This window comes from Balaenoptera ricei, chromosome 19 (genome assembly GCF_028023285.1).
Source record: "Balaenoptera ricei isolate mBalRic1 chromosome 19, mBalRic1.hap2, whole genome shotgun sequence".
In the NCBI taxonomy this organism is placed as follows: Eukaryota; Metazoa; Chordata; class Mammalia; order Artiodactyla; family Balaenopteridae; genus Balaenoptera; species Balaenoptera ricei.
In genome coordinates this window covers 28,327,475-28,350,365 of record NC_082657.1, presented here as the reverse complement: position 1 = coordinate 28,350,365, position 22,891 = coordinate 28,327,475, and the positions used below count along the sequence as shown (strand labels likewise).

The following is a 22,891-nucleotide window of genomic DNA, read 5'->3' as shown; positions in this document are numbered from 1 at the left end:
ATGATATAAATGTATATGAGAATGAATGAAATGATATAGTCCAAAATTTTAACATAAGCTATTCCCTAAGTTATGAGGTTAAGATTACATGATGAGATAGTCAATAAATAATAGTCTCCAATCCTGGCTCTGGCTTCCTGACTGGCCTTGACAAAAGTTACTTTACCTCTTTGTATCTGGTTTTCCAATCCGTAAAATCATAATAATTATAGTAACCCTCAGAGTTGCTGGGAGAATTTGATAATGCTGAAAGCCTTACTATGCATAAATGAGGAAATGAATTATGTAGTTAGAGCAGTATTTAATACAGACTTCTAAGACTCACCTGTCTTACTCCATAGTCCCTTTCACTAGAAGAAAACAAAATGCTCTCTGCACCCCAATCCCACCCAGGGCTCCATAGACAGGGCTTTGACTACAAACCGACGACTGCTGGGAATCACATAAATTAAATACATTTAAGAAAAAGAAAAAGATACCAAGGCTCAAGACTCTGCCCCATGTTTCTCAACGGTATTATCAGCCTGTTCTGAGTCTAATTCAGGACACAGCCAGGGTGGTCAGGGCATAGCCAAGGAGCTTCACGGCATGAAGGTAGCAGATAAGCAAACAGCACCAGAGGCAGAACCTGCAAGGCACTTGCTCTGCCAGCAGGACAAATGTGGACCTTGGCAAAGCAGGGGTGAAACTCAGGGGTACTCCCCAAGGGCCAAACCAGGCTCCACAGCTGATGTCGCCACAGCTATGACAAAAGGATATTCTATAGCTACAAACTCCTCAGGGGAAGGGTCTGGCTTTCCCAAAGCAGCTGTCACGAGGACATGATCACGTGATCTTTTCCAGCCACTTTTCCTCTGTCAGAGGAACATGATTTACATGAAAGCAGGCCCAAGAGCCAAAGAATCACTGTGGGAAGTGGGGAGAAAGAAAGATCCTAAGAAGGGAGGACAGGAGGAAGGACAGAGGGGTGTAATACTTCAGGAAACTCCAGTAGCTTTCTTGTTTAAAAAAAAGTTTCTTACCTTTTGAACAAATCTTGCAGCAAATGGTGTCTTTGGGCAGGTGATCCAACCAAGGGAAAGTAGCAGAGGCCAGGAACAGGGTACTGACACCAAACAACTATTCCGCAGAATGTGGCAGAAACAAAAATCTCCCCAACCACAAACAGCCCCAGGTTATCTATAATCATCTTTACTCAGGACAGAACTTTTTAGGTATCACTTACTATTCTCTATATTCTGCTTAACTTGAAGCATATGCTACACTCTCTAGAACGCTCTCATGAGTTCAAAAGCTACATTTCGTGGTACCGCCATAAAAGGAACCCCTTCTTCTAGATTATTAAAGATGTGTGCATCTTCCCGAATAACCATTTCTTTTTTAACTCCTTCGGGGTAGGTTTGGAGGAGAAGATAGGGTGTACAATACTGTTAACTGCAGCCAGCAATCGAATAACAGGGCCCAGAAACAGGGGGTTAATTCTCCAAAGGAACAAATATCAATACTACCTGTTCCTGTCATACTAATACAATGTCCCTGAGAACATCTCAGATCTCATTCTGAGGCTTAGCAGAATTCAGGAAGCATCAGAAATTCAAGAATAGGATGGAACCATGATACATAAAAATATAAGAGCTAGTCAGAAAGTAAGAAATCTGGTCCAATCTTTCATTTTATACTCAAGGAAACTTGAGACCCAGGAAGGTGAAGCAAATCGCCTGACGTCCACAGCAAATCACAGACAGTCTCAGGGTTCTGGACACCCAGCTAAGGGAACGTTTTGTCCCACCTGAAGTCCAGTCTAGAAAAGCTGCCTGTAGCTCAGGAGTTCCTTGACAAGGCAGCCGGGTGGTAAATTTAGAGATTAGATTATTTTTTTCCTGACTGAAAATAATCAACACATCTGGCATTATATACACGGATTCCCTTCTATGACTGTTGTCAGAAAAAACTGAGAAAGACTTGGAAATGAGCAAAACATAGATTACTGGGTATGTTGTCCAGTGTGCCCTCCCAGGCTGTCTGTGCCTCAGTGCCTTTCAGCTATTTTCCTGTAAGTTGTAGGAAACTAATAGTAATACGAGTGATTCTTGTCCATAGAAATGAAAATGAATTTTGTCCTCTCCCTTTCCCAAGAAGCTGGTTTTGCAAATTAATTTCAGCATTCCTGATTGCCTATATAGATGTCTGCTTTCTGAATTCTCCATGGAACCAGATCTTACTGGTTCTCTAATTAATTAATGAGTTCATTAAAATCTTTAACACATGTTCATTTTATACCTGTATAGTAGTGATGATTTTGCCATTAAAAATTATCCTTTAATACTGAACAAAAACAACTGTTTCTAAAAAGTGACAAATTCTCCCAGTAGCCAACTCTTAACCACTAAGAGTAGCTGAAATGTTTCGATTAAAAAGCTTTAGGGCCTCAGACAGATATACCAAATTGCTTTAGATACAAAAGCATGAAACGTCCCGTTTTCAATATTCCTGATTTTGGGTAGATCCTCAGAAATATGCAGGTGAGGTACAACTGATGCTCCTTATTTCCAAGAGGCCTTGGAGTCAGATAGCCTGGGTTTGTGGTCCATTTCTTACAAGCTTGTATGATTTGGGGAAATTTCCTTAACCTCTTTTTTTTTTTTTTTGGTAACTTTTTATTATGGTAAAATAGATATAATATTGATCATTTTAGCCATTTGAATTGAACAATTCGGTGGCATTAAATACATTCACAATGTTGTTGTAACCTTCACCGCTATCTATACCCGAAACTTTTTTTAATCATCTCAGTATAAACTCTGAACCCATTAAATAATAACTTCTCATTCTCTCACCCCCACAGCCCCTGATGACCTCTATTTTACTTTTATGTCTCAATGAATTTGCCTATTCTAGCTACCTCATATTAAGTGGAATTATATAATATTTGTCCTTCAGTGTCTGGCTTATTTCACTTAAGCATAATGTTTTCTAAGTCCAGCCATGTTGTGATATATACATCAAAATTTTATTCCTTTTTATGGCTGAATAATATTCCACTGTATGCAGACACCACAGTTTGTTTATCCATTCATCTTCTGATGGACACTTTGGTTGTTTCCATCTTTTGGCTACTGTGAATAATGCTGCCATGAACACTGCTATTGTTTGAGGTCCTGCTTTGAACTCTTTTGGATACATACCTAGAAGTAGAATTGCTTGGTTACATGGTAGTTCTACATTTAAGTTTTTGAAGAACTGATGGACTATTTTCCACAGCAGCTGCACCATTTTACACACCCACCAGCAATGCACGAGGGTTTCAATTTCTCCACATCTTCACCAATGCGAGGCTTTTTATTTTCCACTTTATTTTATTACAGCCATCATACTAGGTGTGAAGTAGTATCTCATTGCAGTTTTCATTTGCATTTATCTAATGACTAACAATGGTAAACATCCTTCCATGTGCTTATGGGCCATTTGTCCATCTTCTTTGGAACAAGTGTCCATTCAAGTCCTTTAGTTTTGAACTGGGTTGTTTTTTGTTGGTTGAGTTATAGGAGTTCTTTATACATTCTGGATATCAACCTCTTATCAGACATTTGATTTGCAAGTATCTCCTCCTATTCTATAGGTTGTTTTTTCTTACTTTCTTGACTGTGTCTTTTGATGCACTAAAGTTTTTAATTTTGATGAAGTACAATCTATCTATTTTTTCTTTTGTTACCTGTGCTTTTGGTGTCATATTCATGAAGCCATTGCCAAATCTAATGTCATGAAGATTTTCCCCAAATCTTTTATGCCAGGAGTTTCATAATTTTAGCTCTTACGTTTAGGTCATTGATCAATTTTTAGTTAACTTTGGTATATATAATAAGGTAAAGGTCCAAATTCATCCTTTTGCATGTGAATATCCAGTTTTCCCAGCAATCATTTGTTGAAAAGACTTTCCTTTCCCCACTGGTCTAGGCATCCTTATTAAAAATCAACTGACCATATATGTGACCCTTTATTTCTGTGCCCTCTATTCTATCCCATTGGTCTATACGTCTGTCCTCATGCCAGTATCATACCAGCTAATTACTGTAGCTTTGTAGAAAGTTCAAACTCGGGACATGTGAGTCCTCCATTTTGTTCTTCTTTTTTAAGATTGTTTTGGCTATTTGGAGCCCACTGCAATTCCACATGAATTTGAGGATCCGCTTTTCCATTTCCCTGAAAAAGGATATTGAAGTTTTGGAAGAGACTGCATTGAATCTGTAGATCTTAACAATGTTAAGTCTTCCTATTCATGAACACAGGATATCCTTCCATTTACTTAGATCTTTAAAAATTTGTTTCCAGCAGTGTTTTGTAGTTTTCAACACACAAGTCTTTCACCTCCTTGGTGAGATTTATTCTTAAGTATTTAAGTCTTTTAGATGTTCATTGTAAATGGAACTGCCTTCTTAATTTCATTTTCAGACTGTTCATTTCCCTAATCTCTTTAAGCTCCATTTCCTCATCTGAAAAGAGAGAAATGGTACCTACACTTCAAATAGTTGTTATAGGGATAATGGATATAGGATATATAGGAATAATGAAAGCATAGTATAGCTACTGAGGTTAGACTTGGAGCTGTTCGGCCTAGATTAAAATCTTGACTGACATTTACAAGCTGTGAACCTTGGGGAAGTTATTGAATCTTCTGTGCCTTAGTTTTCTCATCTGTAAAATGGGCCTAAAAACAATACTTAACTTACAGGGTCATTAAAGGATTAAATGCATAAATACATGTAAAATGCTTAGGACAGAGTCTAGCAAATAGTAGGAACTTTATAAATGACAATCAGCCTTCCTGCCTGGATTATCACGTAGCCTTCTAATTTGGTTTCTCTACCTAGTTTCCTACTATCCCTTTTATTCACTACTCGTAAATGAATCTTTCTTAATCACTACTCTAATTACATCATTTCTAGACTTAAAATCTTTACTAGTTTCTCATTACAAATTAAGCAAATTCTTAACTTCTAAGAGGTGCATCCGAGATCTACCACCATATAGTGTCAAATTACCTTTCTAATCATAGTTCCCACTGGAATCCCTTTTAAACTGAAGGAGTAACCACTACCCAGGACTCGACTAACATTTATGGAGCAAAATCTTGGGTAAGAAACTGCACCCTAGATTCCCTATTTGTAAAATGTCAGACTAGATGAACTCTAATCTTACCATACCAATTCATCACAGTGCCTTATACAATACAGGTATTGAATTATGGTCTGCTGAATTAAGTTGAATTTGGTTACTGCATTTTTTTTTTTTCATTTTATTGGAGTATAGTTGATTTACAATGTTGTATTAGTTTTAGGTATACAGAATAGTGACTGGCTATTGCATTCTTAAATCTTAATAACATCTATGCACAAATGACAAATCACCAAAACACTTAATCATTACTTTGATTTGCCAAGAAATTATCAGGTCTTTCATACTGGCTTTGTCAAGTAAATATAAAGATGTTTAATAAATGAAAATTAAATATGTGACAAAATTATTGCCGAATGATTAAAATTTTTTCTTGAAAGTTGAATCCAATCACACCGGGCTCCTGCATCTTGAAGAAGCAGCAAAATGAAACTTACAGATTGGTTGAACTATATTCATTTGCAGGGCGTAGGACGTGTATTACTAGGTATATTAACAGGTAGTTGGCAGAGAGGTCGTGTATGAACCAATGAATGGGAATACTGTTTACATCTCAATTCCTTAGCATACATGGGTATGTAAACATGGATCCAGACCCCATTTAGGCATGAAGAGAGATTTGTATGGCTGCAGTTATAAAACTACTTTAAAAAAAAAAAAACCAAGTCTACTTTACAAATTTAGATGAGATGCTGAGATTATAAATGGCTTTGTTATTCCTTACAAGATAATAGATGTGCCTCAAAGCTAAATTGACCATAGATAAAAAGCATTTGAGAGCCTTCTCTTAGGAAGGCAGAAAGGGGAAAACAAAATATCTAAAAACAAATCAGAAAAACCTGAATATTTTCAACTATATAATTTGTCTGTCCGTTTCAGGTTAATCTTTTCCAAAAAACCATCTTCCCAGCCAGAGGAAGTGTGCTACGCGCAACTGAGATTCAAGTTACTGACCCTGGCTGCCAAAGCATTTGTGCCTGCATATTTTCAATCTGTTTTTCTTTCTTTTTTTTTTTTTAAAGGAACTAGTAATGGGGAAATCTGTGGATCAAATGCCCAGAAAAGACCTTCATGCTAGCAATAAAATATTTTAAGTCCTTTCTGCCAATATTTTCTTCATTATTTTGGGGACGATAATACAACCTTAACATTACCAAATACATTTTCTTTCCAGTTTACGTACTAAACATTTCTACATAATAACTGTTGAGATATAGATGGACATTAGGATTGTGAACCATTTCTCAATTTTAGTAACAGTTATCTATTCATAAAAATAAAGAACATCAAAAAAGGTATCTGGAAAACATTTTTTTTCCATCTATTTACCTATTCAAATCAATTCTGAGATGTAAATAAATGACCATTTTATCTCGATTTACTAAAAGCAATTCTTAAAAGCTACAATATTTATAATAAATAAAATGAAGCTTTCAATGATCAAGTCAATGCCTCTACAGCACTTTAAAAACCAGCATTTATCCCACATCTAAAAATTATTTGTTTATATATCTACCTCCCACAGTGGACTACATACTTGCTAGAAGTTCTCTTTCATCTCCTTCCCAGAATCCAATCTAGAACCCGGCATATCATAAGTATTCAGTGACTGTTAGCTGACTCACTTACTGAATAAATCAGTATTATACAAAGGTCCAAGACATAGGACCCTAACTTTAAACCAGACGAGAGCTTGTACCGTCTCCCAGGGTTTTTTTTTTTTGCATTAATAAATCTCATTTCCTGTGTTAGAGATTCAGAAAATAGTCTTGGAGAATTACTTGGATTAGCAGTTAAGATGCAGACACCATCTGTAGTATTTTTTTTTTGTAGTATTTTTTTAAAGTATTGTTTTATTATCTTGTAACTTAAGGCTGGTTTTGATAATATATGTCAGTGACACCCAAAGGCCACTGTATCTTCCTATATGATTCATTAAATGGAACAATGACTTTTTAATTTTTAGACAATATTTGATTTTCCTGTTTCCAAATAGAGTTTAAATAACAAACGTTTGTCTCCTATCATACGTAAGTAGGATTTTTCCTTTATTACAGCTTCCTTCCAGTCTACATAGGCAAACAAATCTCTTAAACCAGGCCAGTATTGAAGAGGGAACAATCAGTAAATCAGCATAAATGTCAGGACAGAATATCTTCATGATACTGGCAGTATATACCAATACAACACTTTCATCTCAAATTTGAACACCACTTGATTTTAGATGTTTGGACACAACATGCTGCCTAATATCCCTACAAATGCAAAGGATTTAGCATAGAGAGTCTTAAGCTAAATTTAATTAGATCTTGGTTTGCAAAATCCAATTAGCTGTAACAGAACCCTACAAACCCCCAAAGCTTTAGAATCAGCAAGCCAGGGAGGTGCCCTGGTAGTAAAACTCTCTCTGAAGTCCATATTCCTTAACAGTTAACCTTAGTTGTTCCTTTGACTATTAGAAAATTTTATTTGCCCCGAGTCATTAATACAATCAAAGGAAAGATTAAGCATGAACAGATGAAGCAAGACTTTAAATACTAAAAATGCAAAAATGAATCAAAACTTCTTAGCCCTATCTGTGCAACCTGGGTCTTTAATAAGAAATCAGCTTAAGTTTGATGGATGGATACTCAACAGCACAAACTTAAATGCTAGCTTAGAAAAATCCTTCTGATAATAAAGCATTTTAGATTGTGATGACTACTGAACTGCTACAGCCTTTTAAATCAGTAAATTCTGTAAGGATGTGCAGAAATTCTCAAAGTCGTTGCTTAAAGATTAGGAAAATGTAGGCCAATTTAAATTTGGCCCCCACAATAACACTAAAACTGTGGCTCGTCACACTGTATTCAAAGACCTCAACATCAGACGTAGGCGTTTCTTCAGAAACTAAAAATCTGACTTCTGAGTATTATTATAACAATCTAAAATAAACAGCCCAAGCATCTGGTCTGTGGTTTTTGGGTTCAGAGGCAAACACACAAATTACTCTCTCTTTTTTGTTCTAACTCTAGCCAGAAGGGAAGATATGGGATTTAGGTTAAAATGTTTGAGGATTTTTATATGTAACTGGAACCAAGTAGTAAGAAACGACTCAATTATCCTCACTTTATTAAAAACAGCTAACAAAGTTTTTATGTCCCCAAACAAAACAAAACAAAACAAACAAGAACAATATCAACAAAATCCACATTAAAAGCTGACAAGTAAAAGTTGCTTCCATTGTTACTAATGAATCATTCATTTGCTTGTGGGTCTTATTAAGCTTTTCTCCCCTGAAGGCCCACCCAACAGAGTTATACAGCTATTCTTAACTGTTCCTGCAGCACAGAAATTTCCACCCTCTATTAACCACCGAAACCACAGGTCTTCTTTAAAACTCTAAACAAACTATTTCAATCTTCAGGAATGGGGGTTGTATTAATAGAAACGAAATGTATAATAACCTTCTTTAAAATAAGTAAAAAAAAAAAATCTGTGAGAGCCAGCCTTCAAGATGGTCCCCAATGATCCCTACTCCCATGGAGTGCCACCTCTCACTGTACCAGGGTTGGTCTGTATGACGAACGGAATGTGGCAGAAGTGAGGATTATAAAAGCCTGCAGCTTCTGTCTTGGGCTCTCTGTTTCTCCCTTTTGCACAGCACACTCTCTGGGGAAGCCAACAGCCGTGTCCTGAGCCTAGGAAGAGGCCTAAGTGGCGAGAACCTCAACATCTGGCCAACATGCAGCAAGGAACCCAGGTTGCTATGCGATACTGTGATTTTAAGAAGTGTTTCTCATCTGTATCTGCCCATCATCCAGGCTCACAGTTCCCAAAGCCTTTAGACTATCCTGAGTGTTGACGGCGATAAAGCTGTCTTTTGTTATGTGAATGAGGTGACTTTTAGGAGCACCTAGGATGGGTGCTGGTTGCCAGGAGATTAGAGGGTTGAAACTTTCTGTCCCACCCACTGATACCTGGGGAGGGGAGAAGGGTCTGAGGTTGAATCAGTCGCCACTGGCCAATGATCTAGTCAATCATGACTAAGTAACAAAGCCTCCATAAAAGCCCCAAAGGACAGCTTTTTGGTCCATTTTTGGAGAGCTTCCCTGTGCCAGGGTGCCAGGCCCCAGGCTCCACGAGGACGTGGGCTCCTTTGTTCCGGACCTCACCCTATGTAGCTGATTCGTATCCTTTAATATCCTTTTATAATAAATTGGTAATCTAGTGGGTAAAGGGGGGATCTCCTGAGTTCGGTGACACGTTCTAGCAAATTAAGCCCAAGGAGGGGGTTGTGGGGAACTCCAATTTGAGCCAGTCAGTCCGAAGTACAGGGAATGACCCTGGTATATGACGTGCCTCTAGTGGAGGGCAGTCTTGTGAGACTGAGCCCTTTGCCTGTGGAATCGGATGCTGTCTTTAGGTAGGTGAGTGTCAGAATTGAGTTGAATTCTTAGACACCCAGCTGGCATCCCAGAATTGCTTGTTGGCGTGGGAGAGCCTCCACATACACGGTGGAATTGGGTGGGTCTCGGAACCCTTTTCAGCTAACAGCGCCATCAGTGAGCCTGGAGGCAGATCCGCCCTGAGCTGAACCTCCAGTTGGCTGACAGCTTGACCAGAACCTCACAACTACCCAGATAAACTGCTCCTGGATCCCTGACCCACAGACACAGTGAGGTGATAAACGCTTGCTAACTGATTTACTAAGTTTTGGGGTAATTTGTTACACAGCACTGAATAATGTAAAATCCAAAAGATAAAGGGACAGATCCTGCAACAGTTAGAAGACGGCTCCAAGAAGTCAAAGACAAAAGAATTTAGCAAAAAGTTACACAAAGCTCAGAGGTTACTTCCTGAAACCATTATATATAGTATTTTCCATTAATATAAGAAATTCATGACATTAGACAAGAGAATGGATATGCTTCAGATCTGGCGATGACTAGTAGGAAAAAAAAAAAAAACTGAAAGGATCAAAAACACTTGTTTCTCCTGCAGGAACAGCTTCCTGTTTTGGTTACAAAGGAGTCATGCTTAAAATAACCATCGTAAAGCATGCTGAGGGTCTGAGAAGTCAATGGCAGGAAGCCACAACAAAGAGCCCTGAATGCAGCCAGACAGAAGGTGATTCCTCCGTAGAAAAGGACCCAAGAAAGGCTAAGGAAAAAGCTACCCTAGCAAATGAGTGGGATGTAAAGTGAGGAAGGCCCGTCAGAATGCGGCTCTCCTCTCAGCATCTGCCCCCCGCCCCGCTCCGGCAATAAGCAGACGGGCAGGACACCCCTCCTCCAGCCGGCATACTCTTGCTGACAGCCAAGAGTGTGGTGACCCAGGAAAATTAAAGCTAATGAAGGAGGAGAATAGTGCTGTAAACTTTGACTATTTTATTTTGATGCATTTTTAACTGTGAAGTCTGGAAAGGATACACCAAAAATTAAGGATATTATATCTGCCTGTTTCCACTATATTAGGTTGATTTCACTGTCCTACATAAGGCAAACATATCAGAGAAACAATACATGTCGAAATGCAACTCAGTCAAACTGGGACCCAGATTGAACTAGAGAAACTCCTAGAGTTAGATCTGTGGTCTAGCCAGCCCAATGTTTTGTGGCCAGTGGGGGCCCAGGGCATCTATCATGAGAGGATAGGCATGTTTTCACTGACATCAAATCCTAATGCTTGTGACTCATACCACCCAACCACTTAGCCCTTTTTCCAATCTACAGCTTCTGTTTTCTTATGGACTGGGAAGTAGACAGCTAAGTTTATAAAGATGTGTCTGTTAACAGAGTCAAATAGGCAAGGCTCAGTGTTTACTGGGGAATTCTGTGAAGGGACTTACGAATCAAACCAGAGTCAAACCAGACAGCTGCTGCAAATCCTACTCCACTAAGATTTTATAATAGTCAATCAAGTCACCCAAAGGTACAAAACAAAGGCTACAGAGACTGGTAATTCTTCATAGGCATTTTTTCTACCTCCTTTGTCTATCGTCACTATTTCTATTCAACATCGTCCTGGAGGTCCCTGCTAGTTCATTAGGAAAGAACCGAAATAAAAGGTATAATAATCAGAAAGGAAAAAGTAAAAACTAACATTATTTGCATTTGTGATAACTGATGGTATATGTAGAAAATCCAAGAGTCTACAGTAAGAATTAATAAGTCAATTTGGCAAGTTTGCTGGATACAAGTCAATGTAGTATTCCCATATACTAGCAACCAAAAAAACTAGAAAATTAAAAATTAAAAATACTACTTATAATGATACACACACATAACACACACATACAAGGATCAATTAACTAGGAATATAGTCAATATCTAAAGAAAAAGATGCAAAAGCTCACCACTGAAAACTATTAAAACACTTAAAAACATTTATTAAGACAAATAAATGAAGCTAGTCATGAACTGGAAGACCTGATAATATCAAATTGTCAATTCTCCCCAAACTAATTTACAGATTCAACGCAATCACAATCAAAATATCAGAAGGTGTTATTTATTTATCTACTTATTTATTGGTAGAGACTGACAAGCTGATTCTAAAATTAACACAGATATTTGATGGACCTACAATAGCCAAGGCAATCCTGAAGAAAAACAAACCTGGAGGATTTACACTACCGGGTATCAAGACCAAATGAGATACAGTCATTCTTGAAACCATGTTTGATGCTGCCACTGGAAATTTCATCCAAAGTACCCACCACCCACTTACCGTAAGTCAGCTAGTTTAATTCATTTTTCCTTTGAGTGTTTATCTAAGATCTCCATAACATAACCACATACATATTGCTTTAAGTGACATTTAAAAAGCTTATTCATAATAACATCTAACACACTTCATGAATAACTGTTAAATCTGTTCATTTTGTCTCTTTTTTTCCTAAGCAATTTTTCAGGTGACTTCGATGAGAACAGTTAAGAAACTAACATCCTGAGGTACATTAAGTTTAATGTAGCTTCTCCAATGAATACCATATTTTTCAAAAATAATTGAGAGTGCTCCATATTCTGAGAAACTTTATAAAGATTGGTTATAAAGTGAATCTTTCTTTGCTGAGGATAATTTTTGAGGAAAAAATCTTACTAGATATTAACTGGACATATATGGTACATGAGTGATTGAACAAATGGACATATGCCTAACTCTTTAGAGAGAAACATCCAAATCTGCAAAACTGAATACATGGAACATGTGTGTCCTTGGCTAAAGGCAGGCAAAAGCAGAATAAAACTTTAGCCGCAAACTTTTATATTTCAACCCAACTAATATCCCAGAAAGGAAAAGGGCAATTCAGAACACACTAAAAACATACAGAAAAACATACGCAGTGCTGCTTTTATGAAATAATTCCCATACTTTATAGGGAAGTGACCGAAACCATAAATATTCCTCCTCTAGCACAAATCAATTGGAAATCTCACCCGCCTTTTAAACTCTGTTATTTGTTCTGACAGTTAAGACCCCACAAACACAAAGACAACTGTTCACAGACCAGTATTTCTGGGCCTACTCCAGAAAGTTTGTTCGATATGCTGAGGTTTCTGTCTGTCTTTAAAGCTTGTGGCCTGAAATTACTTTTCTTCCTGGCAGCAACTCTAGGTCCAGCAATACTTTTAACATTAAAAATAACTCCCTCACTGCATTACTTGAAATTTCTAAAACAACTTCTATTTTAGACTCTAATTTTATGTAATTCATTTCTCAATGAGAAACTTTCAGTTACTAAGCTAGCTGCATTTGAACTTTGTGGCATGAGAACCCAATAGAGACTTTTTTTTTGTAGAAACTTTTCTTTTGGCTTGGTTGAGGTCATAAACATCAATTCAGGATACCTTATAATTATTTTACTAAAATCTGGAGGACAGTCACCTACAGTAACTCCAGGGTATCTTACAATGTAAGACCCAGCTTGGAGGCCATGTATCTCTAATAAGAACTACAATGAAAATCATCCTCTCAAGAGACAAGTACTTGTCCTAATTATTTATTCATATGGGTGTCCTAGGTAATATCTTAACCACCCAAGTCTGCTTAACTATGTTATCTTTTACGATTTGTTCTGTGAATCAGGGATTAAAAAAAAATAACCAAATAAATGTTACCATGAAACACTGGATGTTCTCACACGGTTCACAAGCTGAACAAGTTCTTGAGTATTTCTGGGTTACCTTTAAATAGCTAATGTGGTCACAGACGTTATTAGAAATATGCTAATGGATGTATATAAGCACTGTATAACTATGGAACGCTTCTCTTAACATCAAATCCCTCTGAATGTGTTATTATAAATTCCAAAATAAACTGTCTAAATCCTAAACACAATTTTCGAAATGTGTTAACTAGATAAACTCATTTCACTCTCTGCCTTTCTATTATATCACAGACAAGAACAAAAGGACACAGGCTCGGGTGCCAGAGGCCACAGCACGAAGGGAATGTTCTAAGAATAAAAAGGGGAAACTCATGAGGATCTAGCCCTTATATTTAGAAAGGGAAAAAAGAGAAAAATACATTAGTTCTGCACTGTCATTGTCAGCTACACCGAGTGACACAATTCTTAATAGGCTATCACTCACCTAGGGTACTTTTTAAAAATTCAGATTTCTGAAAATGGTGGTCTGAACATGTGTTTATCTTTAAACTTCCTCTCCAAATCCTATTAAAATGACAAGAAACAAACAAACAAAACGGATAAACCCACAAGAACAAAAAGAATAAGAAAGAAGAAAAGAGACGCTGACAACATTTTGGATACGCGCAAGTAGATGGCCAAGAAGTAATAAACACTTAGCAGGCTAGAAAATGTGGAAACTTTAATGTTTGTGAGGGCGGGGGTGGGTTGGTTATCCACAAAGGCTCAGGAATTTGAGGTACTCCTGAAAAGATGGGTGAGAAGTGGGACTAAAGACAAAAAGTTTTTGAAGTCTGTGTAAGAAAATAATTATGGGTTTAAGATCCCTCTCCTACTCCACATAACAAGGGCCCTACCCCTCCCCAATTCAACAGAAGGTGGGAGGTTCACTCTCTGGAGAAATGAACCAGTGAGGTTCTAGGCACGGTGCGAGCAGGGGTGAAACACATATGAGGAAGAGGAGGATCTGGGAAAGTCTACTCTTTGGATGATACTGCGGTTAAATGTACTGCGCTTAGCAATAGAAGGAAAAGCAGGGAAGATGTTTAACTGCATCTGTTCTACTGAGCTTATCACAAATTATGGTTCTTCAGCTATATTCATCAAACTCCTTTCTAGAAAGAGCTATGCAAATGGTAGCACATCTAATAAATCTCTTTACTATGCAAGAGTAAAGAGATTCTCTACGACTCAAGTCATGTGTGTGAAAGCAAATTTTGGCAGCTATGCAGCAGCGTGGCCTGGGGCAAGAAGTTACGACATTTTAACTGGGCACCGAAGGAAATGTCCACGTGTCATTAACTCGAGGAATAGACTCCTTCCCTTTTTTTCCTTGTCACCACCTCCACAATTATTTTTCAAAGAAAAAATAATTTAAATTACATCTTAAATGTGTACCTCTCAAAGAAAATGTGTGAGAAAAACAAATATTACACATGAAGCTATTCCAGAGAACACAGATCTGCCCTTGCAGTACTTGGACAGCTTGGATTTTTTTTTTCTCATTTTTCTTTTTTTTTTTTTTTTAACTGTTGTAGCAACTTTCTATGCTATAAATATTGAATGACTTAACAATCTGGATCAGAAGGAAAAATGAGAACGCCAGAACCCAAACATAAAGTGTACCATCATTACAAAGCTGGAGAAATAGATCCCTAAAGCATTAATACTAAGTATTATTCCTGCTAAAACTCTGTATTATTTGTAGGAAAGAATCCTCTTGATAAAATATATCAACCATTAAGTTTTACTTACTCACTGGATGCATTTACCAGTGAAGAAATATGTGCCATTGCTCCAAGGACCACCCCCACACTATCCCTCCACATCCAACTTTTTTTTGCCATTTACTCCTAGCCACCAAGCCTGTGGGCACCAGATCAAAGTCACAGACCTTGTCCCTCAGCCACATCAGGACGGTCCAACCTGGCCTCTCTGTGCTGTCCCTCTGCCACCTTCACAGCAACAGCGCGGCAAATGGCCCCCAGCTTCCTGTCCAGAGAGCGAACCCCTGCCTCTCTGGTGTACCTGTCATCAAAGAAAAATATTTTATTTTTGGCTAAACACCACCTGTAAAAATAGAAGTCATGTGATTAACAACTATCCTAAAGGAAGTGTACATTTAAAAGTTGATTACAGTTTCTTGAGTACTAACTGCCTCACCTTTAAATATTCCTCAGTAAAGTATTCTTGTTTCTTAAATATTCAGAGTATTTCCAGCAACAGCTTTTCCTTTTATATAGAATATCTTGGACTATTATGCTATACTTAAAAATGAATTATTGGTTCTTCAATTTATAGCACCAAAGTAAATTTAGCAGCACATAAAGCATGATTTACTCCTTGATGATATGTGTAAGAGCTTTCTTAAAATCTGTCGATTTAAGAAAATTCTGATAAATTTATTATACATGAAACATTGCTGAAAGAATCAGAAAAATAATTTTTTTTCTAAACGAAAGCAAAAATAATTTGAGACAGAAATCTAGTCTTTACCTGGAACTGTGCTAATTACCCCTATTTAGTGTCTTTTCATTGTAGAGACTTCTAAAGAAAGAAATATGCTAATGATGCAAGCAGTGTGATAAAATGGAAAAGGTTCTAAATGTGGTTAAGCAGAGCTGTCTTAAAAAACATATATGGGGGCTTCCCTGGTGGCGCAGTGGTTGAGAATCTGCCTGCCAATGCAGGGGACATGGGTTCAAGCCCTGGTCTGGGAAGATCCCACATGCCGCGGAGCAACTAAGCCCGTGAGCCACAAATTACTGAGCCTGCGCGTCTGGAGCCTGTGCTCCGCAACAAAAGAGGCCACAATAGTGAGAGGCCCGCGCACCGCGATGAAGAGTGGCCCCCACTTGCCGCAACTAGAGAAAGCCCTCGCACAGAAATGAAGACCCAACACAGCCAAAAATAAATAAATTAATTAAAAAAAAAAAACTGCTAAAAAAAAAAAAGCAAAATCTTTAAAAAAAAAAAAAAAACCATATATGTTAGACTCAAATTCCATAAGCCACTTCATAATCCTTTATACAGTACAATCATTTTTGGCCACCCAGCTCTGGATGAGTTTGAATGGACAGCATCAGCTAGAGAATGCAGTTTTATCTGAAAAACTGGATTTGATTAGGCAGTCAGACATATATTCAAGACTCTGGGGAAGCAGATTTTTTAAGTTCTGAGAAAAGACAAATAAAATTCTTGGCTAAACACTCTAAAGTAAAAAACTAATTTCAATCAAAGGAATAGGAAGATAAAGGAATAAAGTCCATATTATACAAATGCATGTAATTTCAGTAAGAAAGAAAATAGGGAGGCACTTTAAAAATAAACAAACCAACATGTAAAAACAAAAACAAAAACCTAATGTAGCTTCCTAGACAACTATTTGATGAGCTCAGATGAAAGGGTCTGGACAAAAGATGAAAGAGAAGGGCCTGAAGATGCTTACAGAGGGATGGTGTGAACATGCAGAAATGGTACCAGGAAGTTCAGAATGAACTGGAGCTTGCCAAAAATAATAAGGACATCAACAACAAAAAAATACTTTTTTAGGTGTTTAGAACAATCATGGGCTAGGAACTAATGCAGACAGTATAATATTAACAGCGACTGGAGGAACGTAGACACATCAACTGCTGGTTTGGTTTAGTAATTTTAAACCAAAAAAAGGAAGAATCACCAGTGTCAAATAAGAATTGGTTAATGTTTCCTAACCATGAGTAGATGATCATGAAGACGCTAATTTTCAGAGGACATAAAACTAACGTACTGGATGATAATCAAGATGAAAAAAAAATCAATTTGCTGCAATGGTAGCTGAAACTAACATGTATATTAAAATATACATAATTGTAAACGTCTACATCTGGGCTTTAAAAAATTCAACCCTATAAAGATGGAATGAGATAGACCAAGTGCAGCAGAAATTCAAAGAACTAAAGGTGTTGGGTAACTATATGTGCAATAGGCAAGAGGATAACCTAAAAAAGCTAAGAATCTTGAGACACAGTCATAAAATAATATAGTCAGAGTAAGAAAATCAGTGGTCTTCTTACACCGTGAACTGTTTAGGCTATGTCTGAAACACTGAGTTCTGCTCTGGGTGTTTATTTTAAAAGAGACATTGGCATCACAGGAGTCATTCAGAAGAAGACTAATCAGGAAGGTGAAAAGTCTTGAAAATGGGTCAAGAGGAATGGTAAAGAGAATAGGAATATTTAGCCTGAAGAAGAGAACAGTTATGGGATGTGGACCTGACAGCATTTTTTTTTTAATGCCAGAAGGGCTGTACAGGGGAGGAATTAGATTCTAGGTGTACATATAGGGCACAATGAGAAAACTATAGGGAGGTGAATATAAAGACTCTTTTATAACAATTATATTTACTCACCAAGGAGTGGTTTGCAGTAAGCAGTGTAATTCAAGCAGTCTAGTGACCCTGGGAGGTAAGGAGGACTAGATGACTTCTAAGACTTCCTCCCCTCCTCCCGAACATTATGGGTCTATGACTACAACACAGGAAAAGATGAAAAACACATGAAAGATGAAAATCTATGTCCTAAGTTGGGTAACTCACTAAATACCCAAATCTTGCCTGGAGTAGCAAATACCTGTGCTGTTTTTATAAATATTAAAACTGCTCAGAGAAATTTCCTAACGTTCACAGCTTTTAACAGCTGATGTTTTGAGCTAACAAGTATATAAAAAAGAAATAATTCTCCAGGCAACAATTGGGAAATACAAATAGTGATTATTCTTCAAGTCATTAGTATTTAGTTCCAGATAAGCTATGAATGGATATTTTTCTCTACCACTCATATTTTACAGATGGGGAAGCTATCAAAAAGGTTAAGTGACTTGTTGAAAGTTACCCAAAGACATGAGAGGTATTATCTGGAATAATGATATTTTTGGAAGACTCTGGAGCAGAAATCACCTACTTTATTTCCCCTGGCATTATCCACACAATAAATCACAAGTTAAGAAAAGGAACTCCTAGGTCAGATTGAGTCTTACTTGTTTCATAAGTAAATTTAAACAGACTTCCAAATAGACTTCCTTAAGAAGGCTGGCGTAGATCAAAAAGCAGCCTGACTGGCCAAACTCTAAGTCAAAGTTCAAAACAGAGGGAGACTTCACTTCTTTTGAACAAACAGCGGTTACTGGGAACGGGCTGCATGAGGAGCCCTGGCAGCCTGACACAATTTGCCAGATGATGCAACAGACCTGCAATACTGAGCCAGGAAAACTGTGAGAGGCTATTGTAGATAGAAATTCTCAACAGGATATATTTTCCATTCAAACATGCAATCTATAAATTAGACTCAGCAATACTCGACTCAGATAATTTATGTGCTGCTTGCCAAGGGCTTAACCACTTGGTAGCTAACTCGGGAATATACCTTCTCCGTTGTTCTGGTGTTAATTCCAAAGATGAAAACACTAAGGATTTTTTAAAATCTCTCAAAGAGAAGAAAAGAAAATCTGAATAACTTAAAACTGATGTCTGAAAGTACCACCTCACTTCTCAGGAGAATTCAACTTTCAAGATCCTGGGACATAAAAGGTGTCTCAATATTCTCCATGTTTTTGGTTGTTAAATTTATCGAATTAATCCCTTATATTGCAACTGTGGAAAAGTTGAAATTCTGGCTCAACTGAAGTCCTTAGTTAGCTATGAAGATCCTCTAAATGCTTTCCCTGTGAATTTCTGCCTAATACAGAGCCCTGTGTAAATCAATAGTTATGGAAATGCTTGCTGGGAATCTGCTGGAGAGAGAGAAATGGATGCTGTGAGCTGCCAGTGAAATAGGAATCTCCTTTTCGGATCTGAACATTATTGAAGCCTCAGGACGGCTGACTAACCTGGTGATGATGTCGAGGGTAGTCACCTGAGGGATCTGAATCTGCTGAGGAGTCAGCCCATGCTGTTCCAGTTGCTTCGGGATCAAGTGCCTGTGGGCAATCTCTAGCTTCTCCTCTTGTGTATACCCTGGAAAAGAAGCGATTTTGCTTTGTGAGTATTCACAGTGCTTCCACAGTGCCATGCTTCACTAATAAATCCAACACAGATGCAATGGATCTTGGATTTAGAATGAATTTAAGTATGACTTCAACTAAGGTTATAATCAGAATAAAGAAATTTAATCTCCAATCAATAATTGTTAAAATCTCCAACTTTTTCACAAACAAAACAAGCACTTAACTAAATAAGCACAGTGTTTGGAAGTCTTCTGATTAAATGATATCTCTCTCAAAGAAGAGAAAAAAAATCTCAGTTTCATTAACTTAGAGATAATTACCTCCTTAACTCAAATGCGAGTTTTTATTATTTAATAGGAAAATAATGCATCCCTTTTCTTTAGCATAATTTGACACGTAATTGAAAACACTGACAGCAGCAACAACAGAGACCTCAAGACTTCAAGGGAAGAGCTGCAAAGGAGCTATTTCCAGAGCTCCGACTATAAACTTTAGCAACAAACAAAACAGAAAATAAGACTTCCCTATAAAAGTTTTATTCCTTACATGCTGGAATTATACATATAATTTATATATTTAAAAGACTTCATAGTCTTATCTACTTAAAGCCTCAATGAGTATAAATTTACTTTGTCTTTAAAACAAATGTCCCCCACAATAATTGCCCCTTTCCATTTAACAAGCAAAAATTAAAAAGATGAATTGACAAGGCATCTTTTGAGCAGAAAAAGGAAATTAAAAACACCAGAAAAGCTAGAAGATAGGATAACCAAAACTGCAGAAGAAGGTGGCATCATACGTCCACCTCTGCAGCAGCTGCCCTGATTATTTCACTTCACGTTAGTATATCTTATGGATTTTGATTTGGAGTTTCCAGGCAACTGGATCTCATTACTTACTTATTTTAGTGTTATAAATAGGCACAAAGCAAGTTTAAAGTTCTCCACCGTATTTTAAAATTAAATATAGGGACCTGCAGGGTTCACAGATAACTAAGAAATCCAATTATCATTTACTGGAGGGTGAAAATATATTTCAGTTTAATATGAAATATATATTTAGGTTATACTCTATTTTTTATTTTAAAAGATACCCACTGACATTTGATCTCTTCTAGGGAAAAATAATTCTGAGCAACTTAAATAAGGTAAAAACACTGGGATTTATTTAGTGTTAGTAACTAAAGGACTTTTTTTTACACACTCCAGTGAAGGGGAAGACATGGTAAAAAAAAAAAAAAAAAAAAAAGTATATAACTACTTGACAGATTCAACTAAAAAGAAGAAGAATTTAAAAGCACCCTGTACTTTTATATAAAAATGAGGCCAGCTGTAATAAAAAGAAAGTTTTAGGACCTATTTCTTAACAAGAATAAATGATTACACTTTCCAAGAGATGGTAAAAACTTCAAAATCTGATAGACAGGAAGCTACATTGGGTATGTAAAGACCTATTTTTGTGTTTTATACACTTACTTTAAAAAAAATAAATTATTTTTATCTATAATTTTAGAAATTGCTTCAAAGAAGAATATCTTGTTTTCCATAAAAATGATCATTCTTTTATGCTAAGTTAAATCTGAAAGTGTTATGTTGTATACAACGTACATACACTCTTGTCTGTCATGGTTAAAACAAACAAAATTTTGCAAAATTTTGTAGACTTTGAATCTACAATATATAAAAGCTGGTTTATATGCCAGATTCAGAACTTCTGAAGATCATACACTGGCAAATCAACTTTTTACTCAAAACTCCACAGCTCGACCAGTTTTGAAGAGTTATGCTCAGAAAAGCAAGAAATAGCTTTTTATTGATCAAGATCATTATTTAACAATCATTATTTAACAAAATAATGATTCTGTTTACAAATCAACTACCTGGCACCTGAATGATCTCCATTCTGTCCAACAAAGCAGGTGGAATAGTAGCAGTGGTGTTGGCAGTAGCTATAAAAAGAACTTGGGAAAGGTCAAAGGCCACATTTAGATAATGATCTGTGAAGTTATGGTTTTGTTCAGGATCCAACACCTGTGGGAGAACAATAAACATTTAAACAGATTCAGTAGTTCCAAAAGAAAGCTGTATAAATTAAAACATGATATTTCTGCTCAATACAGTTAGTTCGGGAAATATGGGGATAACACTAAAACTAAAATTTTTTGAACATATGTAAGCACAAAGAAACAAAAATTAGCCATTCAAGCTGTTCTCAAATCTATTAATGACTCACTGCATGGCCATAAATAAGTTATCAATCCTGCAAAACCGGTTTCCCTCTTGGTAACACACCCTCTCTTAACTGCTATGGGAATATTAAGTAAATGTGTACAGCATTTTGAAATTCTTAGGTAACAGGTAAAATAATAATTAGTATATTCCTCCTCAAACATCATCAGAAAGTCTTTAACAGGTTTTTTTTTCTTTTGGTTGCATCACGGCATGTGGGATCTTAGTTCCCTGACCAGGGATCGAATCCAAGCCCCCTGAAGTGAAAGTGCGGAGTCCTAACCACTGGACCGCCAGGAAATTCCCCTAACATTTTTTAAAAAAGTAAAACCTTTCTGTTTATAATGAGCAAAATATTACTATCTCTTAAAAATATTTTAGTTGGATAAATGAGATAATTTACCAATTAGGTTCTTAAAACGTTGAACAATTGTATGTTAAGGAGAATATATCTTCTTAGATTACTGCTCAAATGCTCCAAGTCGTAGGCACTCGCAGTGAAGAGGCCTACACTGGACTTAAAAGAAGGCAATGAGTGGCTTCCACATGTTCTGATCTTCCAACATATTACCACTTTCACTTAGACTAGGTTAGTATAGATATAAATAGGGTTGACATGCACAGGCAAAAAGGAAGCAAAATGACTAAAATACTTACCACTCACAATTTTACTATATAACTATCTTTTCCTTGCTTCTGATTCCCTTTCTAAAGTTTTACTTGTTTTTAAATATATCCACAAGTTAATTCGAAGCCCTTTACTCTTGAAAACTCTTGAATTTTGTTAAACATTCATTGTTATTGGCAACTCAGTGTGTATCTAGATTACAATTCCTAGAAAGTTCTACTATTCATATTTTCACAAGACTTAATAATGTTTAATGTTATAAAAATGTTACTTTCAAGTCATCAAAGACAATTTTAATTATGTTCAGCATAAATTGGTTAAGTGTGATATTACTGTCTACCAACTACCTGAAAACTATTCATCTATGTATGGCAATCTTAGTTAAACCCACTGTTTAGTTAAATAAAAATCTATCATTTAATGGCTATAATTAAATTTAATACATACATGTTAGATATGTTACTGTTCAAGTGAAGTAATTTCTTTTTTCCCTTAAAATTTTAAGACACTGAGGTTTTGGGACTTCCCTGGTGGTGCAGTGCTTAAGAATCCGCCTGCCAATGCAGGGGACACAGGTTCAAGCCCTGGTCTGGGAAGATCCCACAAGCCGTGGAGCAACTAAGCCCGTGTGCCACAACTACTGAGCCTGCGCTCTAGAGCCCGTGAGCCACAACTACTGAGCCCGCATGCCACAAATACTGAAGCCCGTGCGCCTAGAGACTGTGCCCTGCAACAAAAGAAGCCACCTCA

General features: G+C 36.9%; 1 protein-coding gene across 1 annotated transcript in view; it reads right to left on the bottom strand.

Annotated features, from left to right (window-relative positions):
• The window catches only part of LONP2 (lon peptidase 2, peroxisomal), a 95,539-nt gene that overhangs the window by 17,682 nt on the left and 54,966 nt on the right, over positions 1–22,891 (bottom strand). The window contains exons 9-11 of the mRNA XM_059905868.1: positions 21,165–21,315; positions 19,169–19,295; positions 15,198–15,331 (exon numbers count right to left, since the gene is read on the bottom strand). Of these exons, the coding sequence (XP_059761851.1) occupies positions 15,198–15,331; positions 19,169–19,295; positions 21,165–21,315 (412 nt within the window). The remainder of the gene's footprint in view (positions 1–15,197; positions 15,332–19,168; positions 19,296–21,164; positions 21,316–22,891) is intronic.